General features: G+C 42.9%; 2 protein-coding genes across 2 annotated transcripts; both read left to right on the top strand.

The window, feature by feature from the left end:
* Positions 1–879: 879 nt before the first annotated feature.
* aplnra (apelin receptor a) lies at positions 880–2,890 on the top strand. Its single transcript, XM_026187666.1, has one exon. The coding sequence runs from the start codon at positions 1,022–1,024 to the stop codon at positions 2,105–2,107; it is 1,086 nt and encodes a 361-aa protein (XP_026043451.1). The 5' UTR covers positions 880–1,021; the 3' UTR covers positions 2,108–2,890.
* An 11,780-nt stretch (positions 2,891–14,670) lies between these two features.
* LOC113033804 (4-hydroxyphenylpyruvate dioxygenase-like) lies at positions 14,671–22,924 on the top strand. The gene is made up of 14 exons (XM_026187918.1): positions 14,671–14,823; positions 14,984–15,010; positions 15,144–15,206; positions 15,447–15,551; positions 15,745–15,787; positions 16,213–16,295; positions 16,384–16,473; positions 16,588–16,691; positions 16,803–16,880; positions 21,185–21,347; positions 21,480–21,551; positions 21,640–21,762; positions 21,992–22,108; positions 22,202–22,924. Exons 1-14 carry the CDS (start codon positions 14,821–14,823, stop codon positions 22,310–22,312), a joined length of 1,182 nt encoding a protein of 393 aa, XP_026043703.1. The 5' UTR covers positions 14,671–14,820; the 3' UTR covers positions 22,313–22,924.
* Positions 22,925–22,989: the final 65 nt, after the last annotated feature.

Raw genomic sequence — 22,989 nt, 5'->3', positions numbered from 1 at the left:
TAATGGAACACATAAAAGCTCTTTTAAAGCAATTTGATAACTGCTACAATACTCTATACTACGGGACATTATATGAGCATTTGCTGCAGTTAGTAGTGAAAGGAAGCCAAGGTGGTGTCAATGTGAAGTTTCCTGTTGTTTTTGTTTCAAACTGGTGTGTTTGCTTGGCCTTTTATCATGGAAATCAATCGTCAGACCCGAGACTTGTATTAGAGTTACAGTAAAGATTAAATGAGATGCATCTGAAGGTTTAACAACAATTTAACGGAAGTGATTGTGATGTAAAGTAATCATCTGATATGTCCAGACCTGTTCTGCACATAATCAGAGTCACCATCTCACCACAAAGTCACTGCAAAAATTATAGGAGATAAAATGCTTGTGAAAACATGCACTAAAGAAAAAGGAAAGTAAAGCAAGCAATGTTTGTGCGATCTGTTCACACCACTACTAGGACTTAATTTTAGGTTTGACATGATCATTACTATTATTAAGAATAATAATAGTAATAATAATAATAAAGTAAATGTTAGACTCTTTAGTTTTCAAAAATGACATGAAAAACACCTTTATTTTGACCAGAAGTAATGGTGGTGTTCCCACATGGACAAATTCTGAATGTCTTATTGATTTGATGTCTTTTTCCTGATATTTTTTATTGAATTTACTAGTAGTAAGTGTTTTGGCCTGTCATCTGCAAGGGAATGCAGGCTTCTTGTCCTCCAGGCAGAGGGAAGGGCTGCGCCTGAAGAGGTGAGAGACAGGAGGAGGAGGGGGAGAGCTGAAAGATGTTTTACTGGGGGGGGGGGGGGTCGTCCTGGGAGGGAACCAGGGGTGTGGAGGGGCGAGTTTAAAAAGGCAGACAGAGCCAAGAGTCACTCACTCTCACAGGATCTGCTCAGAAACCCCAGCTCCTATGATTCACTGAATTTCAATTCACCGTTTGGAACTTTACAGGACTCTTTACTTTTTTTTACCCTTTAAATTAAGGATTTTTTTTCTTAACAACAATCCCTGCAGCATGGAGCCCCCCACTCCGGAATATGGTGACAGCTACGAGTACTATGATGACAATGAGACTGCATGTGACTTCTCAGAGTGGGAGCCTTCTTACTCCCTCATCCCGGTCCTCTACATGCTGATCTTCATCCTGGGTCTGTCAGGTAACGGCGTGGTCATCTTCACTGTCTGGAGGTCCAAATCTAAACGTCGGGCTGCAGATGTCTATATAGGAAACCTGGCACTTGCTGACCTCACCTTTGTTATAACTCTACCTCTCTGGGCTGTGTACACAGCCCTGGGCTACCACTGGCCCTTTGGCGTGGCTCTGTGCAAGATCAGCAGCTATGTTGTTCTGGTAAACATGTACGCCAGTGTTTTCTGCCTCACCTGCCTGAGCTTTGACCGCTACCTGGCCATCGTGCACTCTCTGTCCAGCAGCAGGCTCCGTTCGCGGGGCACCATGCTGGCATCGCTGGGTGCTATTTGGTTCCTGTCTGGCCTCCTGGCTGTGCCCACGCTGCTGTTCCGCACCACTGTGAATGACCTAAACAGCAACCGGACCACATGTGCCATGGACTTCAGCCTGGTGACCATGAACCAGAGGCATGAGTACTTGTGGATTGCAGGACTCAGCCTGTCCTCCTCTGCCTTGGGTTTCCTCCTACCTTTCTTGGCCATGACCATCTTCTACTGCTTCATCGGCTGCACTGTCACACGCCACTTCAACAACCTGCGCAAAGAGGACCAGAAGAAGAAACGACTGTTGAAAATCATCACCACACTGGTGGTGGTGTTTGCCATCTGCTGGACTCCCTTCCACGTGCTGAAGAGCATGGACGCCCTCTCCTACCTGAACCTTGCTCCGAGCTCCTGCGGCTTCCTGCGTTTCCTGCTGCTGGCTCACCCCTATGCAACTTGCTTGGCCTATGTCAATAGCTGCCTCAACCCGTTCCTGTATGCCTTCTTTGACCTGCGTTTTCGCTCCCAGTGTCTGTGCCTGCTCAACCTGAAGAAAGCTATGCACGGCCAGATGAGCTCCATGTCGTCCACTCTCAGCGCCCAGACTCAGAAGTCAGAGGTTCAGTCTCTGGCCACCAAGGTGTAGAGAGCAAAGTGAAACAGGGCTGCTGCAGGACAGCTCCAACTGCTGGAACACTTGTAAAAATACAGACTTTATGTGTCCATTGTTCAAAGCTGGTAAGATGAGATGATGAACTTTGAATTGTCACTGCCTACAGTCATGATATTCATTATGTGTTCCTCCCAATGTACAGTGAGAGAGGCCAATACTCTGTATGCTGTGTGAACTTGGGAAGCTGGAGCCAGCTGGCTGAGCTCCTTTAGCTGCATTGTTCCTCAAATTCTCAGAGAAAAAAAAAAGTCTTTATTTTTTCTGTTTAAATTTGTATTTGCAGAGGTTTTTTCATTTGTATCATGAAAAAAGGCAGAAATATGAATTGCTCTTTACACTGGATGAAACCTAAAGCTACACCCTATTTTCATACCATCTTCGTTCGGATATATTGCTGATTTATTGTAGAAGCACTTGTTGTACATGAGCAGGGAAATCAAACAAAGCAGTGTCTCTTCAAAGCTTCAAAGAAGGTAGAAGTCTGGGTTACGGAAGGGAGGGAGGGAGGTGTAAAAGGAGCAAAGGTGTTGCAGCTTAATTACATAGTTTGTGGGGAGGAGATGGGGCAGACAGGCAGATGGCAGTTGACAAATGTTGCTGAGGGACAGGAGCGGGTGGGGCGCTATGGAGGGGTTTTGCAGTGCAGTCACGCACTAAAGGGACAAAGGAGCCTTATAAATGGTCCAAATTGATGTATATGTTTTATTTTTTGACATCGCTGTAACTAACTACTGTATTAAAGATGTGTGCTATGAACCAGATGTCTTAAATTCATTGTGTGTGTGTGTGTGTGTGTGTGTGTGTGTGCAAATCAAAGGTAGATTTTCAAGTATGTGTGTGTGTGTGTGTGTGTGTGTGTGTGTGCATGCAAATCAAAGGTAGATTTTCAAGTATTACTTTAAAGGAGAACAATCTTGACAGCAAATGTAAATATTTAACCTCCACTTTCACGTCAGTCCTGTTATTTCAGTGTTAAGTATCTCAAAGGGTTCAAGCTTTTGTTATGAATAACCTTGCATTCAGTTCGCACCTTCAGACTAATAGGTCTCTAATCTCTATTGATTCACAGCCAGTATCCAGACAGTAACTGGATTATGCAAACTACCTGCCATCCTGAGTGTGTATTCTGCACTCAGCTGGGATTTCTGCAGGATTTCTTCATTTCAAACATTAGTATTTATTTAAGGCGAGGAAGAAAGAACCAGCAACATATTCAGAGTGATGTGTGCTCAGTTAAAGTCAAAGTGGCTAAAATTTATGCATAACAAAATTTAGGACAGCCAAACCCTGTGTGCTGAATTACGTGGCCATTACCACTGAGTGACTCTTCTAAGGGATATTCTGATTTGACAGTAATGAGCTCTGTTGGGCATAATTACCGTTTAGAAATATCGGTGGTGGGATGGGTTAGGGGGGAAGTGGGACTCTAATCCTGGCAGAAATCGGGGCCGCCGAACAAGTCAATATTTGTGCCTGCTGACAAGAGATTGCAGTCAGAGGGGTTCTTGGAGCACGGGATGGGGTGTGCAGATGCTCCATCACACTAAAGAAGAAACTGTGAGGTGATTGAAGTGAGAAACTTGGGAAATGGGTCATCTTGCACCACCGTTCTAAAGTAACCACATGTGTGAAGTGTCGAAAAAAAGCAAAGCTGCATGATTCATCGTTTCTTTATGTGTGAGAGATCATATGTTATTTATTGTCCATCCTGGCGAAACGGAGCCTATTTGCAGTAAATGCCAGAATGTTCTTTGTGAGATCCTCGCAGACGCTAGATTGCTCAAACATGCAATGATTCTTCAGCTTGATAGATTTATTAGAAAAGATTTTATGTATCTAGTTTACGTATTTCGGATGCATACAGAATCTAACCCATAACACAAGCGTTCACTGCACCATTAACTCTATTGTGTAATAACAGAAGAATTCATTTTTTAGTTCATCTTTATATAAAACAGCAGATATACGAGTAGCAATTAGACCGTGGAAGCAGAGTCACTCACGCGTGCCGGACAATGCGAGACATGTTGTTATTATTGAGATCAGTTGGCCTGACAGCCTGTCTGATGCTTCACTTTGAGATAACTCACCCTGAATACCAGCTGACCAAAGCACACTGGGAACACCGCAAACACAAAAACAACAGTTGCACATAAATGTTCTCTGTGTTCCTGTGTGGGCTGTGTGACCTGTTTGTGTGTTCAGGGATGTTTGGACGTGGGCGTCGCAGCGCGCCTAAAGTATTCTTAAAGGGAGTTCAAGCATGTTGGTCTGCTGCCCCTGTTATAATGTTGTTTTCCTGGTCAGGAGGCATGAAGTTTAATGCACAAGTATTGTTTGTCCCAAACAATAGCTGCTATATTGTGTCAACCAATCGCACGCTCTGATAGATAAATACATGCTTTTCATTATTCAGCCAGTTTTATCATTTAAATATGGGTTGCTGAATCAATGAATCCCTGAATGATGGGTCTTATCTAGATCAAATGAGACCTCATAGCTTCAGAATGATAGTTAAGAAATCAACACAAACGCAGCTGCGCAGCTCCCAGCTCAGAAATAAAGCTGGAGATATGTTTTTGTGTTATCCACCTGAATGAATGCGTAATCACACCAGCCACACAATCAGTCTGCAGCTCCACACTTACAGCGAAACACACTAAAGCGTCTCACACAGGTGCCAGTTTCTGAGTGCTGTCATCAGTGTGAGCTGCCACACCCAAATGGGACATCTGAACCAAAGCACAACTGCTCCCCTTTCCTTAGATCTCCCTGCTGTTCCATCCCACCCAAGCAGCAACAAATGCACCCCACACTGTGTGTGTGAGTGCGTTCATATGCACATGTAAACAGAGACCTGACACATAGCACGGGCTGTCAACGCTAACCCTACTTTCTCTGTACTGTTCATCCACCTGCTGACTATAATGCACACAATCAGCTCCCCATTCTTCAAATCACACACGAAACAGTCAGCACTAGGGATGACTCTATACAGTAGAGCTATCCGCACAGAGAACACAGCACTGAGGGGGGGGAATTAGGAAGCCGGTGAGAGGGGAAAAAAAATTGTATTCTGGAGGATCCGCATGACCTCTGAGAGTCCCTCGCCTTTTTGTTTTGTCTGTCAATCCTACAAATCTGGAGCACAATGGAGCTAGTGAAGCCCGAAAAATAGAGAGTGGGAGGGGGTGGTGAGGTGTGGGCTGCGATTGCTCCTGTGTGTGTGTGTGTGTGTGTGTGTGTGTCTCTGTCTGTCTGTCTGTCTGTCTGTCTGTCCAAGAGGAGGAGGGTGAGTGTTTGCAACAGTCCTCTCCACATTTCTGGAATCAGCTGTTATTTTTCTACGAGTTTTTACTCCAAGCAGTGAGAGTCTCAAATGAACTTCGAATTTTGAAGCTTTTCACACATTTTGTATTTATGTATATATATTTAAATTTGATTTACTTTTCACTCTGGGCAATTTCTCATGCTTCCACTCCCTACCCAGAGTTTTTAATCCAATTTAATGACAGTTGTGAGGGCGCATGCTTTTATCTGTTGGATTTGATCAAATCAGTCGCACACCTATAATAAAATCTACTAGAATGATACAACTTTGATAAATATTCATGTTTTAAAGGCATTCAAAGAATAAATGAGCATAAAATCCTAACATTTTATCGGTTTTTTCTGACATTCACAAATAATTCAAAAGGTGTGCAGAAGGATGACTAACTAGATGTGACAGTCTTATTTCTATATGACTCATTTCATTAAGAGCTCACTTGAAGGAAGTTACAACAAGGAGAACAGCATAATTCAGTTGGACCCAGCAGCAGTTAGTTCATAAAACCGACTGGAAGCAGGCAGAAGCAGTGAAAAATACTCCGTAGTGTTTGTTTCTCCCAGCCTCAGAGCTTTAAATAAAAGATGAGATGTTTACGAGCGTGGAACCGCAGTTGTCCAAACTTTGCAGATGTTTCTTGAATACATTTTGTTGACTCTTGTTTTCAGGCTCGTTTGTTTTGTGCCTTTGCTTAAATAATCTCGAAAACAATCAGAAACATGACGGTAAGTGGAGGAATTTTGTTTTTATCCCCGGTGAGGGTTTGACAGCTTTGTGATGAGAAACTGTCCTCAGGATTAAGGCTTATTTTGTGACATGTCTGAGTCGAGTATGAGACCAGCACCAGTCTAGACAGCAGGCCCCCTGATCCACCAAAACAAGTTAGTCCAACCTGACACTGAAACATGGGAAGCTCCAGCCCCCCCATGCCCCCACGACTCCCACCCATTACCACCTTCTAATACTAGGTTTCAATGCTGGGGCACATACCTTTGTTTATGCCTTTTCTCATTTATTTAACACTTCCACTCCAACAGTGTGACATCCTGTCAAATAAAAACCTGCTTCCTATATCATAGAAACTGTTAGCTCAAAGACAAAATTACAAAGCTACCACTCTAAACATGCTGTCACTTTAATGCTGACCATTAAAGTGATGGTAATGAAAATAATTACTAGGCTTAGCATTTATGTAAACACGGGATAATAGATGTTAGACTAAAACTTAGTGAAAGTGTTCACATGTCTCGCAGCATTTATCCTCAGATCTTTTGGAAGGTTTTTTTCTTTAAAGAAAACATAGCTCTAATTTTTTCTGCATTCACAGCTGTATTTATCTCCATATCTCTTTCCTTCTTTTTGAAAGCGTGCTGATAGCAACGGCTGGTATTGCACAGACCTCGGAAAAAGAGTCAGATTACCCCGAATCTTATCCAAACGCTCTCACGAATAATGAGGTATAACATGTCTAATCGTACCTCACACAAGGGGCCGCCTGAGAACAGCTCCAATACACACCAGCGACAACTGTAAATTGCTACCACGTCTGCCCAGGGATCGCTATTGAAATCAGCTTCTCTCAGTAATCTGTCTAGTTTAACCTGAAAGTGGCCCCCTCGCTTTAATTGTCCAAATCCTGAGAACAACGGCCCAGAAAAATACAGCATTTACATGAGACTGGTGTTTTCAGTGTAATGTTGTTATCTTTTGGCACATTTCAAGAGGTGGTTAGGAAACCAGGGTTTACAAATGGATCTCCTCCAACGCCACCTTCTTGCCATTGTTATTCATATCGGCTCAGGGACATGTTCACGCCACCCGATTGGATCTGAGCGAGTGAATGAGAGGTTTTTATTCAACTATGAAAATGTGTGATTTATCTTTCTTCCTATCATAGGAAATATTGCCTAACAGACCTGAAAACTGTTTCATCCACCGATGCATATTTCCTAGGGAAGACCAGACCTGCTGCACTGTGCATCATAATGAGCTGTGCCGCTGGTGGATATCGTTAGGGGCGAGATGCTGCTTCCGAGGGCAGCGTGGTTTGGCCAGACCTGAATGTGCTGGGCCCTCGCCCCCTCCGGATATGGTCGCTCAGGACTCATCGTCCCTGAAACACAAAGGTCCTCTTCACATCTTTCTCTATCCCGTCCACTGTGAAAGGCCTGCTTTAAGGGGCACTGCTCCTGTGCCTGCTTCGCAGCTAAATACATCTCCTGTCACTGGCTGGTCCCAGTGCCAGTTCAGCTGCTGGAAGCACTCAGGTGCTCAGGTCTCCAGTAACCACTTGCACACGGCTTGCTAATAAAAAAAAAAAAAAAACATGAGTTGATTTTTCTACAAATCAGAATCACAGAATTTCCTTTTATAGTTTGACGGGTCCTATGTGAAAAAAATCCACTATCAAAATCTATTGAAATGTGTGTACACTCCAAATTTAGAGCACAATCACTACCAATTATGCAAATGGAGGAACACTCTTAGCTAGAGGAACAGGGAGAAGCAGTTCAAAACTATTCAGCAAGTACTGCATAGGTAAATAGCCACAAAATTACAACACAATTTAAGACGTGTAAGGATTATGAAGTGATAGAGCATATTTCTCATGTGCAAAATCATGTTGGCAGCAAGAACAGGAAGTTTGCAGCATGGCCAGATGACCATGACATGACCAGACTTTGCCATCTGCAGCGACCAGTTGGAGGGGATGGGATGGAGTGCAGTCATAAACAACAAGAGTATTAGTTTACTCAGCTTTATTTAAATTCAGCTTCAAGTGACGATGAAGCTATTCTACAAAGGTGCCCCTGGACAAGAGTAGTGACAGAGTTAAGGAGCTGCAGTGGCAGTGTTTCCGGGTAATCCATTGATGTGCACAGGGATTGTATTTTGGGTTTTTTTTTGATTTTCCAGACTTACATGGTCCCATCACATGTGGTTTCAGGTGAAGCTAACACAAAGAGTGACATTGTCATTAGTGGGTGTTAGCTGCAAATATAAGCAGATTTTCTTCAATCTCCGATACTTCTTATTACTGCCTACTCGTACATCTTCCACTCAGCTTCCACTGGCCTTCCTAAATACGCTTTATATACCACTTATACCAGAACACAACAGACCTTTAGTTAGACCAGATTTGCCAAATGATGTCATTGTTTGCGTTGATGTCTATTGAGGCAAGAGTGAACAGGTGTGGTTTGCTGCGCATGAAAGGAGTTCCTTCCACTCCTTCCAATCCTGGATCTAGTGGAACAGATCTTTTCCTCATGGAGGTGTAGTCAGAATAATTTGGGTCAATGCTGCTGGCTCAATATGACATCCAAATCATTACAGGGTATGGATGAACCACACAAGAAGTCATCAGACACAATGTTGATAAAAATCTCTGGCCAGACCAACACCGGTGACAAGGTGTCGACAAAGAAGATGAGAACTTGTTGGTTAACTCCAAGCAGTTTTTTTAGTAAATTGTCCTTTCTCTGCACATAATTTTATGTAGAATACTGTACAAAATCGTCATATCTGGATATTACGTTATAGTGCCTTAATGGAGTACCCAGACTTTTCACATTAAACCTTTCCTGACTGTACTTACCTAAAAATCTCCAAGCAATAACCAGTATCACTCAGCCAGACAGCTGCCCGGTGGATTCAAACCTAGGGTCTTACCACTACACCACTCTGACACCTTAAAAATATATTATCATAAGTACTCATTTAGCCATTCAGTAAAAGCATACAGTTTATGTTATTTCACCACTGCTTCCACTTACACCAAAATATAAAACTGCTTAATTTCTTGTCTGCTAAGCTGTGTTCATCTGAGCCCAAATACATGAACTCCTGCCATCTGTTGGTCAAAGTGTAGAATCACCAAAACACAGGCCATGACCGTTATAGTTTTAACTGAAAGTTCTCAAGTACTAATTTAATGATGATTATAGGGTAGGGCTTTTTTAAGCCTTTACTGAAACTGACCTACACATATAGGGTGTACAATTAAAGGCACGCATGAATGTTGCTCCTTGTGTCCTGGTCAAGGGATCCGCTCATAATTCAATAAACATTATGTGTGAAGTGAGTGATTGTTGATCTTCATTATTATATTTAAATTCACTTGTCAAGGCTATTAATTATAGTGGAAAATCCAGTTTTTGGACGTGTACTGACATTAAAACTGAGACTTCAAAGAAAGTTGTTTAATTTATTTTACACAGATGAAAAGTGAACAAGCAAAAGTGAACAAACACATACAGTGTATGAATTTAAAGTGTTCAAACGGTTCATGGCCAGCATTGGAGGAGAAGCCACAAGTAGTAGTAGTATATTATCTTTACCTGCAGATATCAACAGTCCTGTCTGCTGTAAGTAATCTCACCACCAGAGGGCGGAACAGTTCTAAAGCAGACCCTGAAACCAAAGCTGGTGCATGAAAGTAAGCATTATTTCAAACAAGCAGCACTTTATAACATGGCCCGGATCTAAAATAAAAGTACACTGACAATTATTTGAAGAAGAGTATAACGGTCACAAAAATCTCTGGTCAGAGCAACATGATGTCCACAAAGATGCAAATGTAAGGTACTTTTTAAAAACTGAACTACATCATTTTTGTGGTTAACTTGTCCTCTCATTGTATGTAATTTTCTCCTTACCACAGTACTTCACTGTATATTAGGTGCGGTGATTTACTGAAATGTGGAAAATGAAAATACAGTATATGCAAAAAAAAAAGAGTCTGTACAATGTAAACTTTTTACATGTTTGACATGTAGCCCCACCATCTTGAACACAGTGGTCATTCCATCTATTCGAGTTTTTTGTATGTGACTAGAGAACGGCTTCATACGTAGTAAACCTTACAGGTTACTCTTAATATAAAGATCACAAAGCTCCTATGGCTTGAAGGAGCTATATCATATCAAGCCTCATTTCCTGAAATGAAGTCAGGCCTCTTACACATTAAAACATACATAAATATGCTCATTTATTCCAGATATTGTCACAATTACATCTGGTCACCAGATAAGTTGTGCAGCCCTCCCATCTCCAGACAGTTGACAATGACAACAACAGCAGCTGGTTGTAAGCTAGCATAATGGCAGCTAATATTTGGCTCGAATGTCCAAGAAATTATCTCTGATAAAGGTGTCCAAATAAGAAAAATGTTAGCTCCACCTCAAACAGTTAACTAACAGTAGCAAACAGCAGCATTTACCAACAAAAAAGTCCAGGATGTCTTCAGCAACTCACCTCAGTTTCACAACTCGTATCAGACTCCCTTCACAACATTTTACAGCCTCCTCCAGAGTAGAGGTAGATACATACCGACAGCTGAGGTAAACAGCAGCCTGAGAGTGTACACTCACTACACATGAACATGTTTGTCCTACAGCAGCCACTGTAGCTAAGATTATCCACGTGTCCCAAAACGTCGGCTGCATCCTTCAGAGTCCGCATTTGAAGGCCGATTACGTCACAGCCAGGCGACGAAGACTGTCCCAATTCGTCGAATCCTTCAAATGCGGCCGACAAATGCATCCTTCATTTCCCCGAATTTGAAGGATGGGTCGGCTGTGTCCCAACTGGGGGTCTGCACGCTTGAACTACGCGTACTACGCGTACTACGCGTACTACGTACGGTGCGTACTATATCTGTGTCCCAAAACAACGGCTGCATCCTCCGGAGGCCGCATTTGAAGGCCGATTACGTCACAGCCAGGCGACGAAGGCTGTCCCAATTCGTCGACTCCTTCAAATGCGGCCGACAAATGTGTCCTTCATTTCCCCGAATTTGAAGGATGGGTCGGGTGTGTCCTTCGTGGCCCACCATATCCCAGAATTCATAGCGCGGCCCAGCCAAATTTCAGCTGCCAACAATGGCGGCCGCTACTGAGTTTTAAAATTAATGTTGTTAATCTTTCTGGGTCACAAAATAAACATTTAACATATTTTCACGGTCGAGAATTTATGCAAGTGTCCTGTTATATTTTAGATAGCAAGGAGCAGACGGCCGAGTTTATTAAACTCCACCGACACAGCGGTGACCCAAATCTGAAGGCTAGACCGTCCCATTTCACAGCCTTGCACTTCCAGCCTTCTCAGCCTTCGAAGGCCGGGTCCTACCGAAGGATGCAGCCGACGTTTTGGAACACAGCTGACATCTACTGACATCTAGTGTGGATACGTACTGTACCTTTAAGTGATAGTATGAATTTTTGGAGGCTCTGTAAAAAGGCAGCTTACTTTCCCCAAGTTTTTGTTTTGTTTGTTGTACTTTTTGAATGAGGCTTTTATTTTAGCCCTCAAAAGTAACGCGTGTTTATAATGTAAAGTGAGGAAAAACTGTTTTTTGACTAAAATACACTGAAGTTATTCAGTTCTTCAAATTTCTGACCAATATTTTTAGGTGATTTAAATCCACAATTTCACAAAAGTTACTTTGAAACTTTATTTTAAATCTGGGGACATTACACCCTTAATGACAGGCCGTATTATGGAGTGCTATCTTTATATATTTTATAGCCCAACTCTGTTCTGTGTTAAAATATTTTGAGGAATGCAGACATCATGGTTTGGATCCTTGCATAGTTTCTCCTCTAAAGAAGTTCAGAAATAGTTCACATTCCCAAAAAGGTTTTTGTTGAAACTGCTACAGCTGTGTAACTGTAGGATAAATGATGACACAGAAGTGTTTGAGCTGATTCTGATCTAAGTAGGATCTCCTTTGAAGCTTTCAGAAGATGCTTTATTATTTTAACAGTCATGATTACAGATTTCACTCAGATTTCATTATACAGTGCTGCAGTGGTATAACAGGTTAAAGGTAACAGACAGTAGCAGTAACATTTGTGCTGCATGAATGAATACGATTTTGATGAGTCATTTTCCCGGTTTAGCCTTTGCCTGGATGGACCTTTTACGCTGATGCATTTGGGGCCGAGCTGGGGGGAGAGGTTTGTGGCTCTGGCAGGCTCTGTTTCCTAATAAAGAAAGAACTGGGTCTTTAGGAGGAAATCGAGAGCACTCACACTTAAAGGAGCTCAGTGTCTCTGATTTGGCACGTGGGCCAATCACGACAGGAGGACAGGTTTTAGGGATGATGGTGGTCATGGTCCGAGTCAGGACCCTTCCTCTTCTGGACCCCATAGAAGGAGCTGGTGAAGGTTTCTGCTTCTTGTCTGGACTTTTGCTCTCCTGTTCTTTGGACTGTGCCTGTTGCTGACTGTTGGCCTGCCAGCTTTGCATCTTAGACTCCAAGTCTTTCAGAGCCTGGTCAGTGTAGGCCTGCAGTTCAGTGCGCACCCCTGAAATCTGAACTTGAAACTCATCCTTTAAGGCCTTTGTTCTGGCCTCGAGCTTTTCCTCAAACGTTGTACACATCTCCTCCTCCTCCTTCAGACAGATCTCATTTTTGCGCTCATGTTTCAGCACTTGTTTTCCCTCTTCACCACTCGCCTCCTCACCATCAGCTTCGACGCTCACCTGTGCGAGCTCCATTTCTTTTACTTTTTGCACTAGCTCCAGTATGCTGCTCTTTGGGAGTCGCACACCCACTTGTGATCTGATCTGGTGACGTACCTGTTGGAAAACAGACTGCATCTTTCCTTGCGACTCCTTTTCTGCAGGTGCATTGTCCTCCAAACACTTATCATCTGGATTGAGAGAACAGGCATGCTCCTCTGCTGCAGCAGCATTGTTCTGTGGTTGCTCCTGTTGTTCACTGTTCACCAGTATTTCTGGATTTTTCTCAGAGAAAGAATCACTCATTGTTATTTTCAGGCTTGTCCGCCTCCTTTGAACTGAGCTACTATAATAATTCGAGGAGCGCAACTCGGTTGAACAGCACATACTCTACCCCTCCCATGTCACACTATTAAATCATGCAATAGTAGTAGTTGTGTAATGCAGCTACAATTATTTGATCACGCGTGTTATGTTCCTTGGTCTGCATGTGTGTCGCTGCATCCCTTGACAACATTAAGCCTCTTGGTAACAGCATGAAAAACAACGATCTTCGGGGACAGCTGGAACACTGAGGGCTGGCTTTGAGTTTCTCATTAGTGATTAGTGAGCCGTTACTGGAAAATAGAGCTTCAACAGATGACTAACAAATCTGCTGTTTGACAGACGATTAGACTAGATATGTTCCTCTGTGAAATACACGAGGATGACATGCATTTAATTATAGTGCTTGTGTGCACGTCTGTGTACTATACACACTCTGAATGTAGCTTTTTTGCATTGACAGGTTGCTCTTTGCTTCTTTGGGCCATTTAGTTGATGTTTAGTGCAGAGAAACCTCAGCTGTGCTGTTTGTGCTCGGGGTCACAGGCTCAACAGCTCATCTGGATGCAGTGCAGGATTTAGGGATAACTGACAGGATCTATCATACATGCACCGCATTTGTAGTTCTTTCAGCAGGATCCTTTAGATTTGATGCAGGATACTTGAATGCGATTGGTTCTGCCTTTAAGAGCTGTTTTGTCTGCTCTTCACACTGAGGCCCGTCGATTTGTATCATATGGAGTCTTTAATCTCATTAAAACATCCTCTATTTTTTCATTATCTTTTCTTTTCTTTTGTGATGAACATTGTCGTATAATAAACTTGCACAGTCTGACTCATTCCTATGCAGGTCCCATTTGCTCTGAGATCATTTGCACCTTCTGTGAAAACATTACATGCACCACGACTGAGTTCGGGTCAATTAGATTTTTAATGATAATGAAATAGTTTTAAGATCAGTAGAAAACTGCACGTGAAGGAGGATGATTGATGGGATGGGGGGTTGAGGGTATTTTCAAGCACATGAGGGTTCACTCAGCATAAACCCTTTGAGCCAATGAGAGTTCGGGATGCGTGAGCCTCCTCTTGCCGCTAAACACTAACATATGTTCCTAGGTCCTTCTTGTCCTAAAAAAATGCAGTTGTAATTCAAAACCTGTGTGGACAATTCGTTTTTGTGTTTCCTTTTTTGAAGAATAATGTTTGGATGCAAAAACGCATTCTCATACAGAGCAACTCACAACACAAGCAAAATTACATTTTCTGCACATCTCTGGATGGGTCTAGCCGTCGTCTCTCATACTGAGCAGCATCAGTCAGTGAATAAGGTGATAATGAGTTTTGTTTTTGTTTCTTTTAATGACATCTTTAAAGTTTTGAAGGGATTTTTCCCCCAAGTAATCATTGCATAACAGCAAAAGTGCACAAAGCATCAGCACGCTCTCCTCCTCCAATCTCTCCACCCCATTGGTGGGAGTGGGTTTAAACACTTCCTGCCCGGCTTTTAAATTCAGACGTTCGCCACAGATTTCATTCGGACTGTCAGGTCTCATCACCTCCAGCAAAGATGGTGAGTTGCTCTTCGCTGATGAATCCTCTCAAATGGCTTCTTTCTCCTATCTCAGGTCGCTCTGAGAATTTGTGTTTGCATGGAGATAATATTGGTTATGCCAAAAAAGCAGTTCTTTTTCTGTAAGTAGTAAGTTTTGGTGTGTTACTTTTAATTGCAGACAACATACACAGACAAAGGCGAGAAGGTAAATAACTGATTCGTGTGTGTTGCACTGCAGAGATGATTTAATCATTGACTGCAAGCTGGTTTTGGTATTATTAGATTTTTTTTAAAACTTGCATATGTGACTGATTTTTGTTATTTCTTTTTGTCTTCAGCATGAGCAGGGCAGATTCCTCTGCTTTGATCACTTAACATTCTGGGTTGGAAATGCAAAGCAGGTAAGTTAGTTCCAGCTTTCTACTTTTCTTTTAGCTGTTTTATTGGTCATCCAAAGAGGTGGAGGGAACGCAGCACACAGAACACTCATTTTCCCACCTCCCAGAACCCCTGCTGCACAAACACCATCAAAATTCGTCACCAGGAGATGGCGCTAAAGCCAGTCTGCTGCAAACATGCCCAGTTTCAGCAGACTGTGAATCGGTTCCCTCTTTGCTCACGTTTTTGTTTGTCTCCAACAGGCTGCATCGTATTACTGCAACAAGCTTGGATTTGAGCCTGTGGCTTACCAAGGTTTGGAGACGGGCAGTCGTGAAGTGGTGTCACATGTAGTCAAACAAGGCAAGGTAAAGAGCACTCAGTGCCCGCAGCCCACAAGAGGGGAAATCAGTTTAAAGCACCTAAAAATGTTTTCTTACAATGTGTAGATTTGTTGAGTGATGTTAATTGTAACAAAATACACCTAGACTCAAGTGAAAGCTAAAGATGCACAGAGGCAGGAGTTTAATCATGTCGATGTGTTCACTCTGTATTTCACAGATCATTTACGTGTTCTCATCCGCCCTCAATCCTGGAAACAAAGGTACAGCACTGATAAGGAGCTGGGTTCCTGTAGTGGTCACAATTACTTTTGACTTTAACAGGTTCATTTGTAACATGTCTACACTTCTGTTACATTTTTAGATATATATACTACTATACTATTTTGTGCATTCTTTCTTTTGCCAGACTTTTTGCAGTTCCATGTCTATAAAATATATTTAGACTAGTCTGTGGTAAGAATATCGGCGCCATGACTGACCCCTATGATCAATTTGAATAAGCAAGGAAAGAAGAAATTGTTGAAAACATATTATCTTGATATGCTTTGGTGAAAGTCCCACTCGAAACAATCCCTTTTAGTACACATTCATTATAAATCACAAAAATGTAAAAGAGTTTTAAGAAACCTGTGAATCATATGTTCATTTAAGCTGAAGAAAATGTCTGTTCTTGTCATGTTTTCAGAGATGGGGGATCATTTGGTTAAGCATGGGGACGGAGTGAAGGACATTGCATTTACAGTGGAGGACTGTGACTTTCTCGTGCAGGTAATGGTTCAGCTTTTATTTTACAGATGCATCATGTTAGTAACTGAAAAAGCTATTGCTTCCATAATTAACATTATTTCCCAAACAGAAAGCCCGGGCGCGAGGGGCAGTCATTATAAAGGAACCCTACACTCTGGAGGACAAATATGGTAAAGTCAGGCTGGCTGTGCTGCAAACTGTAAGTGTTGTATATTTATAGTGAATATTTTAGATACCATGATTCAGGGATTTATGAAAAAAGTTGGAAACATCAGAAAATCCAGGATTTTGGATTTGCTTTTGTTTCCTTCAGTATGGTGACACCACTCACACATTTGTGGAGAGGACAGGATACAGTGGATTGTTTCTGCCTGGGTTCCATCCTCCTCTGTTCAAGGACCCCTTACTCGACAAACTGTGAGTAAACAGAAATTATTCCGGATGTGATGTTTTTGTAAACTGATAATGTGTATTTCTGTCTGAATCACAGCTGACTGAATTATTTGTTTGTTTTTCCCCTCCGTGCAGCCCAAGTGGAAACCTGGACTTTATCGATCACGTTGTAGGAAACCAACCAGATGATGAGATGGTTTCAGCAGTGGAATGGTGAGGACTTGCAGCTAGTTCTTGTAGAGAGTGTGAAATAGCAATGTACCATATAAATACAACTAAAAGCCTCTGTGTTGGGACGAAAAAAACTGCAGAAGATGTAGGGAGGCTTGAATATTTCCTAGAATATTTCTTTGTTTTTAGTTGGTTAGGTTTAGAAAAAGATTGTGCTTCGGGTTCAAATATGCCCCGTCAGTTATCCACATCTAAGAGGGTTTGTCGAGCAAAAATCCTCGAAGGCCAACTTTTGCCATGTGTTCTGCAGAAACACAAGCCAGAGGGTGAATGAGGGGCGGAGTTAAAGGGTGTCTGATTCTTACATAACTCAGTTTTTTTGGCATGACTTGGGATCAGCATGACTTTGCATTAAGTGGGCTTTCCACATCTGGATCTTGTTTTGTTTTTTTTGTTTTTTTTACTGCATTGTTGGAAGTAAGGCAGTTCTCTAAATGAGCAAGCTCATTGGTTTAACCTCTGAAGAGGCGTGTTACACTGGCTGGCGGTTTTCAGATGTGAAGAACCAATTTTTTTCTGGCTCATAAAAATGTCAGTCACTGATGTTTTTACAGGCCAAAAATGTAACCCCTCAAATTTAGTTAATGTGGTGTCTGTGGTGTATGAAGCCCAGGGTATCACTATAAATGTAAATTGCATTAATATGTACATTGCTTTTGCAGCTCTGGTTCTTTTAATATAATATATGAGGCTATATTTCTCTCTCTCTCACTCTCTCTCCATATATATATATATATATATATATATATATATATATATATATATATATACATATATATATATATATACATATATATATACATATATATATATATATATATATATATATATATATATATATATATATATATATATATATATATACATATATATATATATATACATATATATATATATATAACAAGAAGGCATCGGTGGGCAAGAGACGAAAACAGGGCGTTGTTGGAATGCTACTACGCAAGTAACCCCGGCGGAAGGGGCTACATGAATAGGATGAGGGACCTATGGATTCTTCGATACCCAACATCCACAATGACGGCGAAACAACTAGTAGCTCAGTGTTCCAACATTCGAAAGAAGGGACTGCTCTCACAGCTAGAGATTGACGAGGTACAACACAAATGCTACGGCAAGGAGGAGTCAGGACGCCAGGTCAGGGGGGCGATATCATCACCCCCACCCGAGATTGGGTACATAGCCCCAAGTGCGATAGGAGAAGGATCGTTGAGTGCGAGAGGAACTGACCTGAAAAATAGGATCATGGCCAAGCTTGAAACCTGGATCCCCCGTAGCCGGTTACCAAGATTACGTGAAGTGCCCTCAGAAGGTCTGCTAGATGATGTTAATGCAGCACTATGGGCAATACCTACAACCACGATTACCGACACTAACAAGCTGATCTACAATACGGCAGCAGTGATCAGTGAGATGCTTGGCTACAAGTTGAACAGCGACAAGGGGCAGTACCCTCCATGGAGAAGGAGGCTAGAGGGCAAGATCAAAGTAGCACGGAGGGAGGTTAGCCAACTAACGGAGTTGCAGAAAGGTAAGACAAATAAGGTGCCTAAGAAATACAGCAAGCTGTCCATACCTGAGGCCTTGGAAACTGCCAAGCAAAGACTCACAGCCTTGGCCAGCCGCTTGAGGAGGTACACCAGAGAGATAGAAGGCAGGAGAATAAACCAGCTGTTCTCCACAGAACCAGCAAAGGTGTACTCTCAGTGGCAAGGGAACAATAAGAGAACAGCACCACCAAGGCTGGAGACGGAGCAATACTGGAAGAGCATATGGGAGAAGGATGCAACCCATAACGGCAATGCTCAGTGGCTAGAGGATCTGAGGGCAGACCACAGCGACCTCCCTGAACAGGGTCCAGTAACCATCACAGTGGCAGATATCCAAGAAAGGGTCTCCAGTATGAAGAGTTGGACAGCACCAGGGCCCGACATGGTTCACGCCTACTGGCTGAAGAAACTGACTGCACTCCACGAGCGTCTGGCAGCACAAATGAACCAGCTGCTAGTTAACGAGAGACACCCGGAATGGCTAACTGAAGGCCGGACGGTCCTGATCCCCAAGGACCCCAAGAAGGGACCGGTCCCCTCCAACTACCGACCAATAACCTGCCTCAGTACTACATGGAAGCTCCTGTCAGGCATCATATCGGCTAAGATGAACAGGCACATGGGTCAATACATGAGCGGGACACAGAAAGGAATTGGCAAGAATACCAGAGGCGCAAAACACCAGCTACTGGTAGACAGAACAATCAGCCGAGACTGCAAGACCAGACTGACCAACCTGTGCACTGCCTGGATTGATTACAAGAAGGCCTATGACTCAATGCCCCACAGCTGGATACTGGAATGCCTAGAATTGTACAAGATCAATGGGACCCTAAGAGCCTTCATCAGGAACTCAATGGGGATGTGGCGTACAACACTAGAGGCCAACTCCAAGCCCATAGCACAAGTCACCATCAAGTGCGGGATCTACCAAGGAGATGCTCTGTCCCCACTGCTGTTCTGCATAGGCCTGAACCCCCTCAGTGAGATCATTAACAAGACTGGCTACGGATACCGACTACGGAACGGAGCAGTTGTCAGCCACCTCCTGTACATGGATGACATCAAGCTGTATGCCAAGAGTGAACGAGACATCGATTCACTGATCCACACTACCAGGCTATACAGCAATGACATTGGAATGTCGTTCGGACTGGAGAAGTGTAGCCGGATGGTAACAAAGAGAGGGAAGGTAGTCAGAACTGAGGGGATTGAACTACCAGAAGGTAACATTGCAGACATAGAGGACAGTTACAAGTACTTGGGGATCCCACAGGCGAATGGGAACCATGAAGAGGCCGCTAGAAAAGCTGCAACCACCAAGTACCTGCAGAGGGTCAGGCAAGTCCTGAGGAGTCAGCTGAATGGTAAGAACAAGATCCGGGCCATCAACACGTACGCCCTACCCGTGATCAGGTACCCTGCTGGGGTAATAGGCTGGCCAAAGGAGGAGATAGAAGCCACTGACATAAAGACAAGAAAGCTCCTTACCATGCATGGAGGGTTTCACCCCAAGTCCAGCACCCTGAGGCTGTACGCTAAGCGGAAGGAAGGGGGCCGGGGACTGGTGAGTGTCAGCACCACAGTCCAGGATGAGACAACGAACATCCAAGAATACATTGGGAAGATGGCCCCAACTGACCGAGTGCTCAGTGAATACCTCAGGCAGCAGAAACCCAAGGAAGAGGAGGGAGACGAGGAACCATCATGGAAGGACAGGGCCCTGCACGGTATGTACCACCGGCAGATAGAGGAGGTGGCTGATATCCAGAAATCCTACCAGTGGCTGGACAAAGCTGGACTGAAAGACAGCACAGAGGCACTAATCATGGCAGCACAAGAACAAGCTCTGAGCACAAGATCCATAGAGGCTGGGGTCTATCACACCAGGCAAGACCCCAGGTGCAGGCTGTGTAAAGATGCCCAGAGACAATCCAGCACATAACAGCAGGGTGCAAGATGCTAGCAGGCAAGGCATACATGGAACGCCATAACCAAGTGGCCGGCATAGTGTACAGGAACATCTGTGCCGAGTATAACCTGGAAGTCCCGAGGTCAAAATGGGAGATGCCCCCAAGGGTGGTGGAGAATGACCGAGCTAAGATCCTGTGGGACTTCCAGATACAGACGGACAAAATGGTGGTGGCTAACCAACCGGACATAGTGGTGGTAGACAAACAGAAGAAGACGGCCGTAGTGATCGATGTAGCGGTTCCGAATGACAGCAATATCAGGAAGAAGGAACACGAGAAGCTGGAGAAATACCAAGGGCTCAGAGAAGAGCTCGAGAGGATGTGGAGGGTGAAGGTAACGGTGGTCCCCGTGGTAATCGGAGCACTAGGTGCGGTGACTCCCAAGCTAGGCGAGTGGCTCCAGCAGATCCCGGGAATAACATCGGAGATCTCTGTCCAGAAGAGCGCAGTCCTGGGAACAGCTAAGATACTGCGCAGGACCCTCAAGCTCCCAGGCCTCTGGTAGAAGACCCGAGCTTGAAGGATAAACCGCCCGCAGGGGCGTGCTGGGTGTTTATATATATATATATATATATATATATATATATATATATATATATATATGTGTGTGTGTGTGTGTGTGTGTGTATTTTCTTTTGTTTGCCATGTGAAGAAACGTGTTTCTTTACTGTGCATATGACACTATGAGAGCAACTTCAAGAGTATTTGTGCCACAGTGGCTCCTAATCTGTGTTTCTTCATTTAACAGGTATCAGAGAAACCTTCTCTTTCACCGCTTCTGGTCCGTGGACGACAAGCAGCTTCAGACAGAATTCAGCGCCCTGCGCTCAATCGTCGTGGCAAACTACGAGGAGACCGTGAAAATGCCCATCAATGAGCCTGCGATGGGGAAGAGAAAGTCTCAAATCCAGGCATGTTGCTTACAGTTTATCTACTTTAATTAAACATCTGGGTTACCAGATTAAAACCAGAGTTGAAGTATTCAAATGAACAAACATTAACCATGTGGTATGTGGACTAATAAGAACATTATTGACTTACAGGAATATGTGGAGTACTATGGAGGTCCAGGAGTGCAGCATATCGCCATGAACACTTCAGATATCATTACTACAGTATGGCAACTAAAACACCCTGCTTACCTCTGCAACAGGCTGAGTTATAACAGCAGCTTAACTGTAATGTTAATTACCTTGTTTGCAGATCCGTAACCTGAAGGAGCGTGGGATGGAGTTCATGTCTGTGCCTGAGACCTACTACGACCAGCTGAGAGAGAAGCTGAAACACTCAAAGGTCAAAATCTCAGAGGACCTTGATGTCCTGCAGGTCAGAGCTAAAACCCTAAATTAACAAAGCTGAAAGAGTGATGATTTGTGATCCTTACGTAGCCAAACACAGTGGCCTTTTTTAAATCGTAGAACATGTTGACTCAGTTCACTCTAATCATATTTTTTTAAAGACTAAAGGTGCATAAAACACATTTTGTCTTCATAATTAACCAAAAAAATCCCTTCAAATTGACAAAATATTGTTTTATGTCCTCACCGTTACCCAGGAACTAAAGATCTTGGTGGACTACGATGACAATGGCTACCTACTTCAAATCTTCACTAAGCCGGTCCAGGATCGCCCCACTGTGTTCTTGGAAGTCATTCAGAGACACAATCACCAGGTGAGGGCACCACTGGCTAAACAAGCAGTGGAAATGTACTCTACAGTATATTTAACATGTTATTAAACAAAAAAAACATGTTCTCATCCACAGGGCTTTGGTGCAGGAAACTTCAAGTCTCTTTTTGAGGCTATTGAAGCAGACCAGCACGCTAGAGGCAATCTGACTGTTCTGACAACAAATGGAGATTTAAACAAGATGTGAACTGGGTGATGCATTAATTTAGGGGTTCAGAAAACATGCTATATCCATCAACTTAGTATAAAACGAATGCTTTAATAAACATCCTTATGCCTGAAAATGTCTCATCTTCAGAGAAATACACAAAGCACGTATACTTATGGTTTTCCTTATTTTTTTATGTGTTGCATGTTTGTTTTTTGGTTTTGTTTTTTTTACATTTAATTGTTCATTTTATGTCTTTATCATTTTTCCTGATGCTTGCAAAAATGACATGAGTACAACATCCACTTTAAATCACAATGCAGTGCTTCCAGTTTGTATAAAACATCAACAGGAAAACCATTTTTATTAACACAAGCTTGACTCAAGCAAAACGTTATCCGAGCTCTCATAAATGAAAACATTTAACTATACACTTTGTTAACTTTTAGACGGCGAGGTCAACAGAAGTTGGAGATTTAGCATGAAGTCTAGAATGTGATTTTCCCCTCCTGTTTAAAAGAGACCACTCTTGGTTTTTGTTAGTTTTTCTCATAAACTGTGATAACTCTCTGTGAGTCCCAAGTGTTTGTTCCGGTCCTGATTTATATATTGTTTATGGCAGCTTAGTATTAAACCATTATTCACTGAGTACCACATGTCTGCAGTTCTTTCATGAGCTCTTCTACGGCTTCCAAAATGCTGAATAGTTGCTGAAC

Source organism: Astatotilapia calliptera, chromosome 12 (genome assembly GCF_900246225.1).
Source record: "Astatotilapia calliptera chromosome 12, fAstCal1.2, whole genome shotgun sequence".
In the NCBI taxonomy this organism is placed as follows: Eukaryota; Metazoa; Chordata; class Actinopteri; order Cichliformes; family Cichlidae; genus Astatotilapia; species Astatotilapia calliptera.
The sequence above is the reverse complement of the archived record's forward strand: the minus strand, read 5'-3'. Positions and strand labels throughout refer to the sequence as shown.

Excerpts from the sequence above, each read along its gene's own strand:
- aplnra (XM_026187666.1), top strand. The coding sequence starts at position 1,022 with ATGGAGCCCCCCACTCCGGAATATGGTGACAGCTACGAGTACTATGAT.
- LOC113033804 (XM_026187918.1), top strand. Across the intron at positions 15,207-15,446 it reads GGGTTGGAAATGCAAAGCAG|GCTGCATCGTATTACTGCAA; the intron begins GTAAGTTAGTTC and ends TGTCTCCAACAG. Across the intron at positions 16,474-16,587 it reads GGCTGGCTGTGCTGCAAACT|TATGGTGACACCACTCACAC; the intron begins GTAAGTGTTGTA and ends TGTTTCCTTCAG.